Source organism: Somniosus microcephalus, unplaced genomic scaffold, assembly GCF_052327205.1.
Source record: "Somniosus microcephalus isolate GS21.2 unplaced genomic scaffold, FLI_Smic_1.0 unresolved_chr1, whole genome shotgun sequence".
NCBI classification, from domain to species: Eukaryota; Metazoa; Chordata; class Chondrichthyes; order Squaliformes; family Somniosidae; genus Somniosus; species Somniosus microcephalus.
Window position 1 is genome coordinate 9,340,681 of NW_028225179.1, and position 21,746 is coordinate 9,362,426.

At 46.5% G+C, this 21,746-nt stretch overlaps 2 protein-coding genes across 2 annotated transcripts in view; one reads left to right on the forward strand and one right to left on the reverse strand.

Moving 5' to 3' along the window:
* LOC147093404 (uncharacterized) overlaps nt 1–21,746 on the reverse strand; it is an 85,090-nt gene that overhangs the window by 16,250 nt on the left and 47,094 nt on the right. Inside the window, exon 2 of the mRNA XM_085974206.1 lies at nt 16,406–17,023. Within this exon, the coding sequence (XP_085830332.1) occupies nt 16,406–17,023 (618 nt within the window). The remainder of the gene's footprint in view (nt 1–16,405; nt 17,024–21,746) is intronic.
* Nucleotides 7,925–21,746, forward strand: part of LOC147093405 (uncharacterized) — a 31,433-nt gene continuing 17,611 nt past the window's right edge. Inside the window, exon 1 of the mRNA XM_085974152.1 lies at nt 7,925–8,045. The gene's annotated coding sequence lies outside the window, so the exon portion shown is untranslated. The remainder of the gene's footprint in view (nt 8,046–21,746) is intronic.

Sequence of the window (21,746 nt, forward strand, 5' to 3'; positions counted from 1 at the left end):
TTATAGCCCCGCTCTGCAGCTCGAGTTTCCCGCCGACGCTGTGAGGCCTTACCTGGTCTCTGGAGCCTTTCATAGCCCCGCTGCCACCGCTCGAGTTTCCCGCCAACGCTCTGAGGCCTTACCTGGTCTCTGGAGCCTTTTATAGCCCTGCTGCCGCCGCTCGAGTTTCTCGCCGACGCTCTGAGGCCTTACCCGGTCTCTGGAGCCTTTTATAGCCCCGCTCTGCAGATCGAGTTTCCCGCCGACGCTCTGAGGCCTTACCTGGTCTCTGGAGCCTTTTATAGCCCCGCTGCTGCCGCTCGAGTTTCCCGCCGACGCTCTAAGGCCTTACCCGGTCTCTGGGGGCCTTTTATAGCCCTGCTGCCGCCGCTCGAGTTTCTCGCCGACGCTCTGAGGCCTTACCTGGTCTCTGGAGCCTTTTATAGCCCCGCCGACGCTCTGAGGCCTTACCTGGTCTCTGGAGCCTTTAATAGCCCCGATGCTGCCGCTGGAGTTTCCCGCCGACGCTCTGAGGCCTTACCTGGTCTCTGGAGCCATTTATTGCCCCGCTGCTGCCGCTGAAATTCCCGCCGATGCCCTGAGGCTTTACCTGGTCTCTGGAGCCTTTTATAGCCCCGCTGCCGCCGCTGAAACACCCGCCGACGCTCTGAGGCCTACCTACAAGTTGTTGTTGTTCTCATTACATAAGAACATAAGAAGCAGAAGTAGGCCATATGGCCCCTCGGGCCTGCTCCGCCATTCAATAGGATCATGGCTGATCCAAATCTAGACTCACGTCCACTTCCCTGCCCGCTCCCCGTAACCCCTAATTCCCTTATCTGCTGGGAAACTGTCTATCTCCATTTTAAATTTATTTAATGTTGCAGCTTCCACAGCTCTCTGAGGTAGCAAATTCCATAGATTTACTACCCTCTGAGTGAAGAAGTTTCTCCTCATCTCAGTTTTGAAACGGCAGCCCCTTATTCTAAGATTATGCCCCCTAGTTCTAGTCTCACCCATCAGTGGAAACATCCTCCCCGCATCCACCCGATCAAGCCCCCTCACAATCTTATATGTTTCGATAAGATCGCCTCTCATTCTTCTGAACTCCAATGACTGGAGTCCCAACCTACTCAACCTTTCCTCATACGTCAACCCCCTCATCTCCGGAATCAACCGAGTGAACCTTCTCTGAACTGCCTCGAGAGCAAGTATATCTTTTCTTAAATATGGAAACCAAAACTGTACGCAATATTCCAGGTGTGGCCTCACCAGTACCCTGTATAACTGAAGCAAGACGTCCCTGTTTTTATACTCTATCCGCCTTGCAATAAAAGCCACGATTCCATTGGCCTTCCTGATCACCTGCTGCACCTGCATACTAACTTTTTGTGTTTCATGCACCAGGACCCCCAGACCCCTTTGTACTGTAGCACTTTGCAGTTTCTCTCCATTTAGATAATAACTTGCTCTTTGATTTTTTCTGCCAAAGTGCATAACCTCACACTTTCCAACATTATATTGCATCTGCCAAATCTCTGCCCACTCACTTAGCCTGTCTATGTCTTTTTGCAGGTTTTTAATGTCCTCCTCACTCATTGCTTTCCCTCCCATCTTTGTATCATCGGCAAACTTGGATATGTTGCACTCTGTCCCCTCCTCCAAATCGTTAATATAGATTGTAAAGAGTTGGGGTCCCAGCACTGACCCCTGCGGAACACCACTAGTTACTGATTGCCAGCCCGAGAATGAACCATTTATCCCAACTCTTTGTTTTCTGTTAGATAGCCAATCTTCCACCCATGCCAGTATATTACCCCCAATCCCGGGATTTTTTATCTTGTGCAGTAATCTTTTGTGTGGAACCTTGTCACATGCCTTTTGGAAGTCCAAATACACCACATCCACTGGTTCCCCTTTATCCACCCTGAATGTTACATCCTCAAAGAATTCGAGCAAATTTGTCAAACATGACTTCCCCTTTATAAAACCATGCTGACTCTGTCCGATTAAATTATGTTTATCCAAATGCTCTGTTACTGTCTCCTTAATAATGGACTCCAACATTTTGCCAACCACAGATGTTAGGCTAACTGGTCTATAGTTTCCAGCTTTTTGTCTACTTCCCTTTTTAAATAAGGGCGTTACATTAGCAGGCCCCGCCCCCTCTCCCTACTCTGCATGCACCACTGGGCCCCGCTCCCGAGGATCAGCCGCTACCGCGCCTGCGCAGGGCCTCGCACTCTGGGTCGGCCCGGGCAACCGCGAGAGTCCGGATCACCGGCGGAAAGTGAGTTTTATCAGGGTTTTTTATATATAGCGGAGAGAAGCGCGGGCGGGGAGTTAAATAAAAAGAAAATACAAACCGCACCGTCCCAGCGCCCTCCCGGCACCGAGCGGAGCGGATTGAACGGCCGCAGCCCCTTGTCTTCTGCAGGGAGCCAGACTGGGGCACGTCATCAACTCCACGGCGGTGACTGACGGGAGCTCCGACCAATAGGGAGAGAGCGGGCGGAGCTTGGAGGACTGAGGTGGCGGCGGGTCCTCCAACCAATCGGGGTGTCTGAAGGGCGGGACTTCCGCCGCCAGCTTCTCCCGCTGCTGAGACAAGTGGAATGCAGCAGAGGGCGCTCTTCTGAGTTTGGGGCTCAGGCCTGTTAGTGGAGCAGTGCAGAGGGAACTTTACTCTGCACTGGGCTTTACTCCCTCAACACAGCACTGGAGGGGCAGCACAGAGTTTTAGACTCGAGTCTCTGGAGTGGGACTTCAACCCACAACCTTCTGACTCAGAGGAGAGAGTGCTACCGCCTGAGCCATGGCTGACACTCTGTATCTAACCCATGCTGTACCTGCCCTGGGAGTGTTTGATGGGACAGTGTAGAGGGAGCTTTACTCTGTATCTAACCCGTGCTGTACCTGCCCTGGGGGTGTTTGATGGGACAGTGTAGAGGGAGCTTTACTCTGTACCTAACCCGTGCTGTACCTGCCCTGGGGGTGTTTGATGGGACAGTGTAGAGGGAGCTTTACTCTGTACCTAACCCGTGCTGTACCTGCCCTGGGAGTGTTTGATGGGACAGTGTAGAGGGAGCTTTACTCTGTATCTAACCCGTGCTGTACCTGCCCTGGGAGTGTTTGATGGGATAGTGTAGAGGGAGCTTTACTCTGTATCTAACCCATGCTGTACCTGCCCTGGGAGTGTTTGATGGGACAGTGTAGAGGGAGCTTTACTCTGTACCTAACCCGTGCTGTACCTGCCCTGGGAGTGTTTGATGGGACAGTGTAGAGGGAGCTTTACTCTGTATCTAACCCATGCTGTACCTGCCCTGGGAGTGTTTGATGGGACAGTGTAGAGGGAGCTTTACTCTGTACCTAACCCGTGCTGTACCTGCCCTGGGGGTGTTTGATGGGACAGTGTAGAGGGAGCTTTACTCTGTACCTAACCCGTGCTGTACCTGCCCTGGGAGTGTTTGATGGGACAGTGTAGAGGGAGCTTTACTCTGTATCTAACCCGTGCTGTACCTGCCCTGGGAGTGTTTGATGGGACAGTGTAGAGGGAGCATTATCTGTATCGAACCCGTGCTGTACCGGCCCTGGGGGTGTTTGATGGGACAGTGTAGAGGGAGCTTTACTCTGTATCTAACCTGTGCTGTACCTGCCCTGGGAGTGTTTGATGGGATAGTGTACAAGAAGCTTTACTCTGTATCTAGCCCGTGCTGTACCTGCCCTGGGAGTGTTTGATGGGACAGTGTAGAGGGAGCTTTACTCTGTATCTAACCCGTGCTGTACCTGCCCTCATGAGCAAATTTGGTTAGGGTAAATAAAATCAGAGAGTTAAATGCGTGGCTCAAAGACTGGTGTGGGAGAAATGGGTTTTGCTTCTTGGGACACTGGCATCAGTACTGGGACAGGAGAGAGCTGTTCCGTTGGGACGAACTTCACTTGGCCAGTGCTGGGACTAGAATCCTGGCGAATCGAATAACTAGGCTGTAGAGAGGGCTTTAAACTAATTAGTGGGGGGGAGGTTTCAAGAGAGCGAAAAATAAAAATGTCAGCGGAGACGGCAATAGAGCAAGCTAGTAGTGGGGGAATTAAAAACCAGAGCGTGTCAGGAAGGGACAGAATATATAAAGATAAAGGTAAAGCAGTAAAGGGGGTAAAAGCAGGAATAAATTGTCACAAAGCATATTTAAAAGTTCTTTATCTGAATGCACGCAGCATTCGTAACAAAATAGACGAGTTGACGGTACAAATAACTACACATGGGTATGATCTGGTGGCCATTACGGAGACATGGCTGCAGGGTGACCATGACTGGGAACTAAACATCCAGGGGTATTTGACTATTAGGAAGGAAAGACAGGAAGGAAAAGGAGGTGGGGTGTCTGTGTTAATAAAGGATGGAATCACTGCAATAGTGAGAAATGATATTGGGTCAAAGGATCAGGATAGTGAAACGGTTTGGGTGGAAATAAGGAATAATAAGGGGAAAAAGTCACTCGTGGGCGTAGTCTATAGGCCTCCTAACAGTTGCAACTCTATTGGTCGGAGTATAAATCAGGAAATAGTTGGGGCTTGTAATAAGGGAACAGCTATAATCATGGGAGATTTTAACTTTCATATTGACTGGACAAATCAAATTGGGCAGGGCAGCCTGGAGGAAGAGTTCATAGAGTGCATTAGGGATGGGTTCCTTGAGCAATATGTTACTGAACCAACCAGGGGGCAGGCAATCTTAGATCTGGTCCTGTGTAATGAGACAGGATTAATAAAAAATGTCCTAGTAAAGGATCCCCTTGGAATGAGTGACCATAACATGGTTGAATTCCAAATTCAGTTGGAGGGTGAGAGAGTTGGATCTCAAACCAGCGTACTAAGCTTAAATAAAGGAGACTATGAAGGTATGAGAGCAGAGTTGACTAAAGTGGACTGGGAAAATAGATTAAGGTGTAAGACGGTACATGAGCAGTGGTGTATATTCAAGGAGATATTTCAGAACTTTCAAGAAAAATATATTCCACTGAGGAAAAAGGGGCGTAAAAGAAAAGACAGCCATCCGTGGCTAAGTAAAGTAATAAAGGATAGTATCCGACTGAAAACAAGGGCATATAAAGTAGCCAAATCTAGTGGGAGGATAAAAGATTGGGAAGCATTTAAAAGCCAGCAAAGAATAACTAAAAGATTAATTAAGAAAGGGAAGATAGATTATTATGAAAATAAACTAGCAAAAAATATAAAAACAGATAGCAAGAGTTTCTACAGTTATATAAAAAGAAAAAGGGTGGCTAAAGTGAATGTTGGTCCCTTAGAGGACGAGACCGGGAAATTAGTAGTGGGGAACATGGAGATGGCAAAAACGCTGAACAAATATTTTGTATCAGTCTTTACAGCAGAGGACACTAAAAATATCCCAACACTGGACAAACAGGGGGCTATGGGGGGGAGGAGCTAAACACGATTAAAATCACTAAGGAGATGGTACTCGGTAAGATAATGGGACTTAAGGCGGATAAATCCCCTGGACCTGATGGCTTACATCCTAGGGTCTTGAGAGAGGTAGCGGTGAGGATTGCAGATGCATTGGTGGTAATTTTCCAAAACTCCCTGGATTCAGGCAAGGTCCCAGCAGATTGGAAAACTGCTAATGTAACGCCCTTATTTAAAAAGGGAGGTAGACAAAAGGCTGGAAACTTGACCAGTTAGCCTAACATCTGTGGTTGGTAAAATGTTGGAGTCCATTATTAAGGAAGCAGTAACAGGACATTTGGATAAGCATAATTTAATCAGACAGAGTCAGCATGGTTTTATAAAGGGGAAGTCATGTTTGACAAATTTGCTCGAATTCTTTGAGGATGTACCAAACAGGGTGGATAAAGGGGAACCAGTGGATGTGGTGTATTTGGACTTCCAAAAGGCATTTGACAAGGTGCCACACAAAAGATTACTGCACAAGATAAAAAATCACGGGATTGGGGGTAATATACCGGCATGGGTGGAAGATTGGCTATCTAACAGAAAACAGAGAGTTGGGATAAATGGTTCGTTCTCGGGCTGGCAATCAGTAACTAGTGGTGTTCCGCAGGGGTCAGTGCTGGGACCCCAACTCTTTACAATCTGTATTAACGATTTGGAGGAGGGGACCAAGTGCAACATATCCAAGTTTGCCGATGATACAAAGATGGGAGGGAAAGCAGTGAGTGAGGAGGACATAAAAAACCTGCAAAAGGACATAGACAGGCTAAGTGAGTGGGCAGAAATTTGGCAGATGGAATATAATGTTGGAAAGTGTGAAGTTATGCACTTTGGCAGAAAAAATCAAAGAGCAAGTTATTATCTAAATGGAGAGAAACTGCAAAGTGTTACAGTACAAAGGGATCTGGGGGTCCTGGTGCATGAAACACAGAAGGTTAGTATGCAGGTACAGCAGGTGATCAGGAAGGCCAATGGAATCTTGGCTTTTATTGCAAGGGGGATGGAGTATAAAAGCAGGGACGTCTTGCTTCAGTTATACAGGGTACTGGTGAGGCCACACCTGGAATACTGCGTACAGTTTTGGTTTCTATATTTAAGAAAAGATATACTTGCTCTCGAGGCAGTTCAGAGAAGGTTCACTCGGTTGATTCCAGAGATGAGGGGGTTGACTTATGAGGAAAGGTTGAGTAAGTTGGGCCTCTACTCATTGGAATTCAGAAGAATGAGAGGTGATCTTATCGAAACATATAAGATTGTGAGGGGGCTTGATCGGGTGGATGCGGGGAGAATGTTGCCACTGATGGGTGAGACTAGAACTAGGGGGCATAATCTTAGAATAAGGGGCTGCCGTTTCAAAACTGAGATGAGGAGAAACTTCTTCACTCAGAGGGTGGTAAATCTATGGAATTTGCTACCTCAGATAGGTGTGGAAGCGGCGACATTAAATAAATTTAAAACGGAGATAGACAGTTTCCTAACTGATAAGGGAATTAGGGGTTACGGGGAGCGGGCAGGGAAGTGGACGTGAGTCTAGGTTCAGATCAGCCATGATCCTATTGAATGGCGGAGCAGGCCCGAGGGGCCGTATGGCCTACTTCTGCTCCTACTTCTTATGTTCTTATGTTCTTTTTCTCTTCACATATCTATAAAAGCTTTTACATTCAGTTTTTATGTTCCCTGCAAGCTTACTCTCATATTCTATTTTTCCCTTCTTAATTAATCCCTTTGTCCTCCTTTGTTGAATCCTAAACTGCTCCCAATCCTCAGGTTTACTGCTTTTTCTGGTCAATTTATATGTCCTCTCCTTGGATCTTATGCTATCCCTAATTTCCCTTGTTAGCCACGGTTGAGTCACCTTTTTTGTTTTATTTTTATGCCAAACTGGGATGAACAAATTCTGTATTTCATCCATGCGGTGTTTGAATGTTTGCCATTGCCTATCCACCATCAACCCTTTGGGTGACATTCCCCAATCAATCCTACCCAACTCGCTCCTCAGACCATCGTAGTTTCCTTTATTTAAATTTAGGACCCCAGTCTCTGAGTCAACTACTTCATTCTCCATCTTAATGAAGAATTCGATCATATTATGATCACTCCGACCCAAGGGGCCTCGTACAACAAGATTGCTAATTAATCCTCTCATTACATAATACCCAGTCTAAGATGGCCTGATCTCTGGTTGGTTCCGCGACATATTGGTCCCGTAAACTCGCCAGGAATTCCTCCTCCACAGTAGAAGACATGAGAGGGGGGGAGGGAGTCCCTTTAAATGTGGAGGGGGTGGGAGTCCCTTTAAATGTGGAGGGGGTGGGTGTCCCTTTAAATGTGGAGGAGGTGCGTGTCACTGTAAATGAGGGGGTGGGTGTCCCTTTAAATGTGGAGGGGGTGAGTGTCCCTTTAAATGTGGAGGGGGTGGGTGTCCCTTTAAATGTGGAGAGCCGGGGCCGCGCATGCTTATTCGGCTCCCCGCGCCACAACACGAGGCTGCCAGTGCGCTTGCGCGGGGCCTCCTGGGAGAAGACGGAAGGCTGGGCCCGGGGAAGAGGCGGAATCAGCGGCCGGGATATAGTGTTGGAGAATCGATTTAAATCGAGGTGAGGGGGGAGCGGAGAGCGAGGTTATAAAGTAAAAAACGAGAAAAACCAAACCTGAGAGTCGGGGCGAGCGGGACCTCCGCGGACGCCGCTGATTGATCCGTGCGGGGGGGCGGAGTGAGCCGGAGCAATGTGAATTTGACTGACGGGAGCGCTGACCAATAGAAAGAGGGCTGAGCTGGGAGGACTGAACTGGGTGGCCTGGTTCTCCAACCAATGGCGGCGCGACAAGGGGGCGGGACCTTCCCTTGGCGCTGAGGCTGGGGCCCGATTGGGACGTCATCAGAGGAAGAGGCCCATTCAGGTGGATGGAGGCCGGCCTGGCCTGTGACTGACCAATAGGAAAAGGGCGGACCCGGGTCCTCCAACCAATGGCGGCGCGGCAAGGGGGCGGGCACTGGGTCTCCAGGTCAGGTGCGCTGGGGCCGATTATGACGCGCTGTTTACAGGTGAGAGCAGCTCAGTCAGCACAGAGCTGGGGCTGGAATCTGGGATCTGGGAGAGGGGCCACAGTCAGCACAGAGCTGGGGCTGGAATCTGGGAGAGGGGCCGCAGTCGGCACAGAGCTGGGGCTGGAATCTGGGAGAGGGGCCACAGTCAGCACAGAGCTGGGGCTGGAATCTGGGAGAGGGGCCGCAGGCAGCACAGAGCTGGGGCTGGAATCTGGGAGAGGGGCCGCAGGCAGCACAGAGCTGGGGCTGGAATCTGGGAGAGGGGCCGCAGGCAGCGGGCCAGGCAAATTTTAAAAATAATAATTTAAAAGAAGCTTATTTAAAGACAAATTTCCTGCAGTTTCAGACACAGCCTTTGTCACTGCAATAATTTCTTAAATGTTTAAAAATTAAATCAAAAGCATCAAAGAGGAAGAGAGTAGCATAAGTAAAGAAAGACTTGCATTTATATAGCACCATTCACGACCAGCGGACGTCTCAATGCGCTTTACAGTCAATGAAGTACTTTTTGATGTGGAGTCACTGTTGTAATGTGGGAAATGCGGCAGTGCACAGCAAGCTGCCACAAACAGCAATGTGATAATGACCAGATAATCTGTTTTAGTTATGTTGGTTGTGGGATAAATATTGGCCAGGACACCGGGGAGAACTCCCCTACTCTTCTTCGAAATAGCACCATGGGATCTTTTACATCCACCTGGTTTAATGTCTCATCAGAAAGACGGCCCCTCTGACAGTGCAGCACTCCCTCAGCACTGCACTGGACTGTCAGCCTAGCTTTATGTGCTCGAGTCCCTGGAGTGGGACTTGAACCCACCACCCTCTGACCCAGAGGCGAGTGAGCTGCCCACTGAGCCACAGCTGACAACGTTGGTCCCTTAGAGGTAGAGACAGGAGAAATTATTATGGGGAATAAGGAAATGGCAGAAACGTTAAAACAAATATTTTGTATCTCGTCACAGTAGAAGACACAAAAGCATACCAAAGATGGTGGGGAACCGAGGGTTTAATGAGGGTGAGGAACTTAATGTAAAGTACTCGAGAAACTAATGGGACTAAAAGCTGACAAATCCCCATGACCTGACGGCCTACATCCTAGGGTTCTAAAAGAGGTGGCTGAAGAGACAGTGGATGCATTGGTTTTGATCTTCCAAAATTCCCGAGATTCTAGAACGGTCCCAGCGGATTGGAAGGTCGCAAATGTAACACCGCTATTCAAGAAAGGAGGGAGGGAAAAAACAGGGAACGACAGGCCAGTTAGCCTGACATCAGTCGTTGGGAAAATGCTGGAATCCATTGTTACGGAAGTTGTATCAGGGCACTTAGAAAATCATAACATGGGTAGGCTGAGTCACCATGGTTTTATGAAAGGGAAATCGGGTTTGACAAATTTATTAGAGTTATTTGAGGATGTAACTAGCAGGGTAGATAAAGGGGAACCAGTGGATGTAGTATACCTGTATTTGGATTTCCAAAAGGCATTCGATAAGGTGCCACATAAAACGTTATTACACAAGATTAGAGCTCACAGGGTTGGGGGTAATATAGTAGCATGGATAGAGGATTGGTTAATGGGCAGAAAACAGAGAGTAGGGATAAACGGATCTTTTTCAGGTTGGCAGGCTGTATCTAGTGGGGTGCCGCAAGGATCAGTGTTGGGGCCTCAGCTATTTACAATCTATATTAATGACCCAGATGAAGGGACCGAGTGTCATGTATCCAAGTTTGCTGATGATACAAAGCTCGGTGGGACAGTGAGCTGTGAGGAGAACACAAAGACTCTGTAAAGGGATATAGATAGACTGAGTGAGTGGGCAGTAAGGCGGCAGATGGAGTATAATGTCGGGAAATGTGAGGTTATTCACTTTGGTAGGAAGAATAGAAAAACAGAATATTTTTTAAATGGTGAGAAACTTTCAAATGTTGGTGTTCAGAGAGATTTGGGTGTCCTCGTGCAAGAAACACAGAAAGCTAGCGTGCAGGTACAGCAAGCAATAAGGAAGGCAAATGGCATGTTGGCGTTTATTGCAAGGGGGTTGGAGTATAAGAGTAAGGAAGTCTTGCTCCAATTGTACAGGGCCTTGGTCAGACCACACCTGGAGTACTGTGCACAGTTTTGGTCTCCTTATCTAAGGAAGGATATACTTGCCTTGGAGGCGGTGCAACGAAGGTTCACGAGATTGATTCCTGGGATGAGAGGGCTGTCCTATGATGAGAGATTGTGTAGAATGGGCCGATACTCTCTGGAGTTTAGAAGAATGAGAGGTGATCTCATTGAAACATACAAGATTCTGAAGGGGATTGACAGGGTAGATGCTGAGAGGTTGTTTCCCCTGGCTGGAGAATCTAGAACTAGGGGGCATAGTCTCAGGATAAGGGGTTGGCCATTTAAGACTGAGATGAGGAGGAATTTCTTCACTCAGAGGGTTGTGAATCTTTGGAATTCTCTACCCCAGAGGGCTGTGAATGCTGAGTCTTTGAGTATATTCAAGGCTGAGATTGATAGATTTTTGGACTCTGGGGGAATCATGGGATATGGAGATCGATGATCAGCCATGATCTTATTGAATGGCGGAGCAGGCTCGAGGGGCCATATGGCCTACTCCTGCTCTTATTTCTTATGTTCTTATGGACTTTCAAAAGGCATTTGATAAAGTACCACACAAGAGACCTACTCGGAAAATAGAAGCACAGGGAATTAAAGGGATGATGGCAATATATATGGGTATATAATTGGCTAAGGGATAGGAGACAGTGAGCAGTGCTGAGGGATGTTTTTCTGACTGGAGGGAAGTATGCAGTGGGTTCCCCCAAGGGTCAGGATTAGGACCATTGCTTTTCTTGTTATATATAACTGACCTGGACTTGGGTATAGGTGTACAAGTTTGAAGTTTACAGATGATACAAAACTTGGCAACGTAGTAAATAGTGAGCATAGTAGTAGCAGACTTCAGAAGGACAGAGACAGACTGTGAAATGAGCAGACACAAGGCAGATGACATTAAATTGTAAGGGGAATAGATAGGGGTTTCTGTGGTCGCGACCGAGACTCCAGGATGGTATGTTGCCTCCCTGGTGCAAGGGTCAAGGATGTCTCGGCGCGGGTACAGAACATTCTGGAGGGGGAGGGGGAACAGCCAGTTGTCGTGATACATGTTGGTACCAACGACGTAGCTAAAAAAAGGGAAGAGGTCCTACAAGTAGAATTTAGGGAGTTAGGAGCCAAGCTAAAAAGTAGGACCTCGAAGGTAGTAATCTCTGGATTACTACCAGTGCCACGTGCTAGTAAGAGTACAGAGAACAGGATAGTTAGGCTAAATACGTGGCTTGAGCAGTGGTGTAAGAGGGAGGGTTTTAAATTTTTGAGGCATTGGAACCAGTTTTGTGGTAGGTGTGACCTATACAAAAGGGACGGTCTACACCTGTGCAGAGATGGAACTGATGTTCTCGGGGTAATTTTTGATAAAGCAGTTCGGGAGCATTTAAACTAGTATGGCAGGGGGCTAGAAACCTATGTAGTGAAATAGAGGAAAGTGAAAGGCAGACAGAAATAAATGGTAAAAGGGTGTGGAACAAAAAACAAAGGGCCAAACTAATTCATAAAAAATGTGAGCATAAAAAAAGCCTGAGGGTTTTATACCTTAATGCGAGAAGCATCAGGAACAAGGTAGATGAATTAGCTGTGGAAATAGAGGTTAATAATTATGATCTAATTGGGATTACGGAAACATGGTTGCAGGGTGAGCAGGGCTGGGAGCTTAACATACAGGGGTATTCAGTATTTAGGAAGGATCGACAAAAAAGAAAGGGAGGAGGGGTAGCATTGCTAGTAAAAGAGGGGATAAATGCAATTGAAAAGAAGGATATTAACTCAGTTAATACAGAATCTATATGGGTGGAGCTAAGAAATAGCGAGGGGCGAAAAACATTAATAGGAGTGGTATATAGGCCTCCAAATAGTAAAATAGAGGTTAGGGAGGGCATCACGAGGGAAATTAGAGAAGCGTGCAATAAGAGCACAGCTGTCATCATAGGTGACTTTAACTTACATATAGATTGGACTAGCCTAATCAGTAAAAATAATGAGGAGGAGGAATTCCTTGAGTGTTTAAGGGATGGTTATCTGGATCAATATGTCGAGGAACCAACTCGGGAACAGGCTATATTGGACTGGGTACTGTGCAATGAGAAGGGACTAATCAGTAATCTTGTTGTACGGGGACCCTTGGGTCAGAGCGATCATAACATGATCGATTTCTCACTCGAAATGGAGAGCGAAGAAATTGACTCAGAGACTAAGGTCCTGAATTTAAACAAGGGGAATTATGATGCCATGAGACGGGAACTGAGTAGGTCTGATTGGACAACGTTCCTGGGAGGACTGGAGGTAGATAAACAATGGCAAACATTTAAAGATAGAATGACAAAATTGCAAAAATTGTTTATACCAATCTGGCATAAAAGGAAATCTAAAAAGGTGACTCAACCGTGGATAACAGGGGAAATTAGAGACAGCATAAAATCCAAAGATAGGGCGTATAAAATAGCCAAAAAAAGCGCCAGAGCGGAAGATTGGGAACAGTTTAAGATAGAGCAAAGGAGGGCAAAGGGCATGATCAAGAGGGGCAAAATAGCTTACGAAAACAAGCTGGCGGAAAATATAAAAACTAACTCCAAAAGCTTTTATAAATATATCAAAAGGAAAAGACTGGTGAAAACCAAAGTTGGTCCATTGCAGTCAGATACGGGGGAATATATAATGGGAAATAAGGAAATGGCAGATCAACTAAATGCATACTTTGGGTCAGTCTTTACGAAGGAAGACACAAAAAACCTCCCTGGGATATCGGGAAAAATAGGGACATTGGCAAAGGAGGAACTGACGCAAATCAATATCTCTAAGGATATGGTGTTAAGGAAGCTAAAGGGATTGAAGGTGGACAAATCCCCAGGGCCTGATAACATGCATCCTAGGGTACTGAAGGAGGTGGCCCTAGAGATAGCGGATGCACTAAGGATGATTTTTCAGAATTCATTAGACTCGGGAACAGTGCCGATGGATTGGAGGGTAGCTAACGTTACCCCACTATTCAAAAAGGGGGGTAGGGAAAAAGCAGGTAATTACAGACCTGTAAGCCTTACATCAGTTGTGGGCAAAATGCTGGAGTCCATCATTAAGGATGAAATAGCGGAGCACTTAGCAAATGGGGACAGGATAGGACAGAGTCAACATGGATTTACAAAGGGTAAATCGTGCTTGACTAATCTATTGGAATTTTTTGAGGGAGTAACTGGTAGAATAGATGGGGGAGAGCCAGTAGATGTGGTGTACCTGGACTTCCAAAAGGCCTTCGATAAGGTCCCACATAAAAGATTAGCATGGAAAATTGAGGCTCATGGGATAAAGGGGAAAGTTTTGGCGTGGATAGGGAACTGGCTGTCAGATAGAAAACAGAGAGTTGGAATAAACGGCTCATTTTCTGAATGGCAGGCAGTAACAAGTGGGGTACCACAGGGATCTGTCCTGGGCCCCCAGCTGTTCACAATTTACATTAATGACCTGGATCAGGGAGTCGGATGCAGCATTTCCAAATTTGCAGACGACACTAAACTAGGAGGGGGGGTGGGCTCAGAGGAAGAGACCAGGAAGCTCCAGAGCGATTTGGACAGACTGGGCGATTGGGCGGATAAATGGCAGATGCACTATAATGTGGACAAGTGCGAAGTTATCCACCTTGGGTGCAGGAACGGGAGGGCAAATTATTATTTAAATGGCAATAGATTGGGAGAGGGGGAAGTACAGAGAGACCTGGGTGTTCTTGTACACCAGTCACTGAAGGCGAGCATGCAGGTGCAACAGGCGGTCAAGAAGGCAAACGGTATGCTGGCCTTCATAGCAAAAGGGTTAGAATACAGGAACAGGGATACCTTGCTGCAGCTGTACAGGGCACTGGTGAGACCACACCTCGAGTACTGTGTACAGTTTTGGTCGCCTCATCTGAGGAAGGATGTTCTTGCCATGGAGGGGGTGCAGCGGCGATTCACCAGGCTGATACCAGGAATGGCGGGAATGACCTATGAGGAGAGACTATGTAGTTTAGGGATGTACACACTGGAGTTTAGAAGATTGAGAGGGGACCTCATAGAAGTGTATAAAATTCTGACAGGTCTAGACAGACTGGATGCAGAAGGAATGTTTCCCTTGGCGGGTGAGAACAGAACTAGAGGACATAATTTAAGGATAAGGGCTAAACCATTTAGGACAGAGATGAGGGGGAATTTCTTCACTCAGAGAGTGGTGAACCTGTGGAACTCATTGCCACAGAGGGCAGTGTACGCCAGCTCATTAAATATATTTAAGAGGGAATTAGATATATTTCTACGGGCAAAAGGGGTTAAGGGTTACGGAGAGAAGGCGGGGACGGGATACTGAATTAAAGGATCAGCCATGATCTCATCGAATGGCGGAGCAGGCACGAAGGGCCGAATGGCCTACTCCTGCTCCTATCTTCTATGTATCTATGTATCTATGTAAGTGTGAAGTGATGCACTTTGGGAGAAACAACAGGGAGAGGCCGTATAATCTAAATGGGACTATTTTGAGGGGGTGCAAGAGCAGAGGGACCTGGGGGTCCATATTCACAAATCTTTGAAAGTGCCACGGCAAGTTGGTGAGGCGGTTCAGAAAGCGTGTGGGATACTTGGCTTTGTAAATAGGGCCATTGAATACAAAAACAAGGAAGTTACACTAAACCTTTACAAATCACTCGTGAGAAACATAGGACAGGAGGAGGCCATTCAGCCCCTCGAACCTGTTCCCCCATTCAATGAGATCATGGCTGATCTGTGACCAAACTCCATACACCCGCCTTTGGCCCATATCCCTTCATACCTTTGGGTAACAAAAACCTATCAATCTCAGATTGAAAATTAACAATTGATCGAGCATCAATTGCTGTTTGTGGAAGCGAGTTCCAAACTTCTACCACCCTTTGTGTGTAGAAGTGTTTCCTAATTTCACTCCTGAAAGGTCTGGCTCTAATTTTTAGACTATGCCCCCTGTCCTAGAATCCCCAACCAGCAGAAATAGTTTCTCTCTATCTACCCTATCTGTTCCCCTTAATATCCTCAAAACATCGATCAGATCACGCCTTAACCTTCTAAATTCCAGGGAATACAACCCTAATTTGTGTAATCTCTCCTCGTAACTTAACCCTTGAAGTCCGGGTATCATTCTGGTAAACCTACGCTGCACTCCCTCCAAGGCCAATATATCCTTCCTAAGGTGTGATGCCCAGAACTGCTCACAGTGCTCCAGGTGTGGTCTAACCAGGGTTTTGTACAGCTGCAGGGTTTTGGCCTCAGCTGGAGTCTTGTGTACAGTTCTGGGCACCACACTTTAGGAAGGATGTCAAGGCCTTGGAGAGGGTACAGAGGAGGTTGACCAGGATGGTACCAGGGATGAGGGACTTCAGTTATGTGGAGAGACTGGACAAGCTGGGATTGTTCCCCTTAGAGCAGAGAAGGTTAAGAGGAAACCTAATAGAGGTGTTCAAAATGATGAGGGAGTTTTGATCGAGCAAGTAGAGAGAAACTGTTCACTCTGGCAAGTGGGTCGGTAACCAAAGGTCACAGATTTAAAATAGTTACTAAAAGAACTAGAGGTGAAATGAGGAGAATTGTTTTCATACAGAGGGTTGTTAAGATCTGGAACACACCATCTGAAAGGATGCTGGAATCAGGTTCCACAGGAACTTTCAAACAGTAATTGGACGAGTCCTTGAAGAGGACTAGTTTGCAGAGTTCTGGGGATAAAGCTGGGGTTTGGGACTAAATTGGACAGCTCTTTCAAAGACACGATGGGCACAGACAGGATGGGCCGAATCACCACCTTCTGTGCTGTTAGATTCTATGATCAGTGTGAAGACGCTGGTGTCCCTTAAGGTTCTTCAAGATTTTAAAGCTCTTCCCACATTCCGAACATTTAAAGGGTCTCCCGTCAGTGTGAACAAGCTGGTGTGACAGGAGGGTGGATGACTGAGTGAATCCCTTCCCACACACGGAGCAGGTGAACGGCCTCTCCCCAGTGTGTAGGTGTTGGTGTCTCTTCAGCTCCCCGGAGCTTTTAAAGATCTTCCCACAGTCAGAACATTTAAAGGGGTTCTCTCCAGTGTGAACTCGCTGATGTTCCAGCAGGTGGGATGACTCAGTGAATCCCTTCCCACACATGGAGCAGGTGATCGTCCTCTCACCAGTGTGAACTCGCTGGTGTCTCTTCAGCTCCCCGGAGCTTTTAAAGCTCTTCCCACAGTCAGAACAGTTAAATGGTCTCTCATCAGTGTGAACAAGCTGGTGTCTCAGCAGAGTGGAGGACTTCAGGAATCCCTTCCCACATACGGAGCATGTGAACAGACTTTCCGCAGTGTGAACAAGCTGGTGTCCCTTCAGATCCCCAGAGCTTTTAAAGCTCTTCCCACAATCAGGACAGTTAAACGGCCTCTCATCAGTGTGAACAAGTTGGTGCCTCTTCAGCTCTATCAGGGATATAAGTGCAACATGTAGGTCCTATTATAGCGCATGTCCCTCCTTGTTCTGCTAGTAAGTAGTCAAGTGCACTCTTTTCCTGGTTACTTCCTTAGCTACATGCAAGCTGGTTATTAGGGCAACACACACGAACAATTTTTGGAACATGGTTTCAATAGTCCTTTAAAGTCTTTTCTTTCTTTTTGCTATTTCCCTCTGGGCCTTGGTTCAAAGCTGGAGCCTTCTTACAGTGTGACGCGTGTATCCATGTAGGTCTTTCCCTGATTTTCACGGCAATGTTGGTGGTAAGGAGGATTTGGAACGGTCCTTCAAATTGAGGTTCCAGGCCGTTCTTTCTTTTAAAGATCTTCACATAGACGTCGTCTCCTGGCTCGAGGTTGTGGCAACGTCCATCTGCAGGTTCAATCTGAGCCTCCTTCACCTGTTGGTGGAAACTAGAAATACATTTGGTTAGTGCAATGCAGTAGTTCAGCATATTTTCTTCCATCCTGTGAATGTCCATTTGCTTGGCCGTGAAGGGTGTTGAGAAAGGTAGTCTCTGTGGCCTTCCCATGACGATTTCGTGCGGTGACAATCCTGTAGTCCTGTTAGTTGCAGATCGCATCGTCATCAATGCTAAAGGTAGTAGTTCAACCCATTTAGTCTTGTTTCTTTACTGAGTTTTGCGAGTTTGTTTTTCAGCACTCCATGATATCTTTCCACCAATCCTGCTGATTGGGGGTGGTAACTGCAATGGAAGTGCTGGTTAATCTGTAGAGCTTTACACAGTTCTTTAATTACAGTTCCTGTAAAATGGGATCCGTTGTCGCTTGACAATTTAACCGGTATCCCGAAGCGAGGCACTATCTTTCAACAAGCATTTGGCTACAGTAACAGCATCATTTTTCTTACACGGAAAAGCTTCGATCCATCTTGAAAACATCTCTACAATGACTAATACATATTTAAATCCCGTACATGCTGGTAGTGCTATAAAATCCATCTGTAAATGTACAAAAGGACCCGTGGGGTTTGGATGGGAAGCAGACTGTACTTTCTCTGTCTTACCGGATTCATAGTCTGAAAGGTAACACAATTTTCGCAAATACTTTTTGCTATGGCCGAAATACCTGGTGCATACCAGGATTTTAAAATATAATCTGCCATCAGCCATCCCCCCTTTGCCCGCATGGGTGAATGTATAAACACATCGGGCAATCCATGGTAAAAGAGATTGAGGGGCCACCATGCGGCCGTCATGATGAACCCATAAACCATCTGTATTCTTAAAGCACTGATTTCTAACCCATCCTGGCACCACTTCTGCGCTTGCTTGCGATTGATAGGCTAGCACATCATTAACGGTGGGTGGTTGTTCTACTGCTTTTCTTTCCCTAACAGGGAAAGCTAAAACTTGTGGGCCCTTGTCAGACAATGCGGCCACTTTGGCTGTGTTATCTGCCCTAGCATTTCCAAGTGCTACTGCATCCGAATGCCCAGTGTGTGCTTGGCATTTAATGATAGCCAAATGTTTTGGTCTCTGAATGGCTTGTATAAGCTTCTCTACCTGCTCTGCATTTTTAATGGTTGTCCCTGATGATGTCAGGTAACCGCGAATTTTCCAAATCTGTCCATAATCATGAGCTACCCCAAAGGCATATCTTGAATCCGTATAGATATTTACCGATTGGCCTGTGGCTAGAATACATGCTCGAGTTAAGGCGAATAATTCTGCTTGTTGAGCTGAAAAGGAGTCCGGGAGCGCAGCAGCTTCGACATCCTCATTCTGGGTGACCACTGCGTATGCAGCTCTAGGCTGACCCTTATCATTTTGTAAGGCTGACCCATTTACATAGTATACTTGATCAGGGTTGGATATCGTTACGTCGGTCAGGTCAACTCGTGGTTTGGTGATTAGCTGGGTTACCATCTCACAGGAATGAGGCTCTCCGTCCTCCTCAGTAGGGAGTAAGGTAGCTGCATTCGGCACCACCGGGTATGTGGGGAATACGGCATCGTTGACTGTTCTTAAGTCTTGTACAAATCTCCACCTCTCGCTATTGGCTTTTTCTACTGGCAAAATAGGTGTGTTACATGGACTTGTCGTCGGGATAATTATACCTTGTGTTAGCAATGATTTAATTATTGGTTTGATCCCTTTTTCCGCCTTCCCTGACAATGGATACTGAGATTTCTTGGGCAATGGTGCTGCTGGATTAATTGTGACCTTGTAAGGTTGTGCAGTCAACATTTCTCCTACCTCCTTTGAGTGTTTCGCCCAGAGGACGTCGGGTACCTCCTTTAAAAGCGTTTCTGCTTCCTGGCACAGCCACAGTCCTGCCCTTGGCCTTTTTTTAAATCAGAACTCCATCGACAACTAGTTTCCGATTGAACGTGACTGAGAAACCTTCTTTTCCATATTCTGTTAACGTGGCTCCAGTTCTTTCCCACGTTTTCGATGTTGTCAGCATTTGCATTCGTCTGACCATTGGACCTAAATCTTTGTAATGATAGGATTGAGCAACTGCAAGAGTCCAGTGTGGGTCGGCATCTTTTAACCTTATAGAGTGTTCCAGTAATCGATGATAATTCAACAGCTGCGGCGATACCCTCTGGACCTATAAAAACTTGTTTTATGCTCAGGCGATATTTTAGGTTTAGGAATGGTTGGTAAAAGTTCTGCATAATAAGGTCCTGTCCTGTTTTATCATAATAGGCTGTACAGTGTCGTTTCAAATGCCACTCTCTCAGTTTTATAGACTTCTGGTACTGTATTATCGAATCAGTGATGCATCCCCAAGCACCCACTAGACTAGCGAGTTCCGGGCTTATATTTGGATCCAAAGTTTCCCATGCATAGAGAATAGGGAGTTTTACCTCTACCACTGGATACGCATAACATTTGTCTACAGGAATCTCAACTGTAACCCCCGCTGGAGAGCAAATAATTGTGGCGTTCATTTTGCACAACAAGTCTCCTCCACATAAATTCATAGATGCTTCGTCTGATAGCAAAAATGAGTGGGTTCCCTTATATATTCTTCAATCTCTACAGCGATAGGTAGTGGTGCCTCCATTTGTTGGGTTATTCCAGTTAGTCCTGCCACCGGGGTTTTCTTTCCAGATAAGGGCATTCCCACTGAATCACCTTTTCCTAACATTGAAAAAGTGGCACCTGTGTCCACTAGGAACGATACAGGCCGACCATTCACTTGTAATTCAATTTTGGGCTCACTTTGTGAATTTAGGGATACTACGGGCATCTGGTTTCAGGGAGCATTTGGATCTGCTTCGGCTAGTCAATAGGTCCGATTCTGATCTTGTCTATAGTAACTATCATCTTGTCGATTGTTTCCGAACGGATTTTGTACAGTAAAATCTGTCTGTGGCCTTTGATATGCTTGGGCTGGATTCCCGTTGGGTCCCATCCCATGATTTTGAGGGGAGGTACTATATCCTCCAGTTTGGTTCCAAGGACCTCCAAACTGTTGGGTTTTTGATGGACAATCTGGCCCAGTGTCCTGTTTGGCCACAGTTATTTCCTTGTCCACCTTGCCCTATATTTCCTCTATTTCTGCCTCCGAAACCTCTCCTGTTTCCGCGTCCCCTTCCCCTATTTTGTTGGGGATACATTTCTATCCTGTAAGTCCTTTAATATGGAGATTAACCGGGGAAGGGTCCCCTGTCTCCACCCAAGGCAGACTAATTTTAGGGGTTCTTTTCAATCTGGCCTAAGGCCATTTACCAATGCGCTGACCATGGGCGCTTGATAATCATCCTTTTCCATTCCCGAGTATTGAGCCATAATTTCCTTCATTCTCTCCACATAATCTTCTGCGTCCTCTTTACCTTCCTCGACTTGCTTTTTCTTTCTACGGCCTGCATTACTAGCCTCGATACTTTGCTCACGTCTTTTCTCAGCTTCTCGTTTCCAGTCCCCAAACGCTGACCAGTTCACCACCACCTTACCACTCCTTCCTGGGTCCCCATTTAAGAGGCACTCCTCGAGACAAGTTATCCTGTTGAGGTTAAATGTACCATCTGGTGGAAACGGCCTATTTCCCTTTTTGGTCCATTTTACCCATTTATTGATGTCTGACCACAATTCTGGAGCATATAACAGGCTGGTGTGCCTTTTTCTGGTATTTTACTTGCTCCGGCACCCATTCTTAATGGTTGAGGTTATCACAGGTATTCGGTATCACAATCCTTCCATTCCAACCGAGTTCTCTACGCCCACTTCACCTGGCCGTCACGTGACCCATTTGGGCTCTTAATTCGGGCTCAGTCTGGGTGTGAGAGATACTGTTGGACACAGACCACGGGTGTGTCGATCAACCGATCACTGTTTACTCTCCACCAATTTAAGTGTTCTGAGACACAACCTCCCTTATTGAGTTCCCTGTTATGTCTTCCTACAAGCTCACAGACAATTGACGCACAAAAATATGCACATAATATTACGAAGATAATAAAAATCGCGAAAACCCAAAGGGGTATACAGATCATAATCCTTATGCTCTAACTAAACATATAGTCAATTCTCAGTCTGCATTTTACGCCCCTACAGGCTGAGTCCTTAACACAGCAACTTAACAACTTTAGGATCCTATCACACAAGGATTACGTCCCTTCTTATTTCTCCCTATCACACAAGGGTAATTGTTTCCATCATACAAGAAACAGGGACCTTCTTAACCTGACGACGTCTTTCTTACCTTCTTAA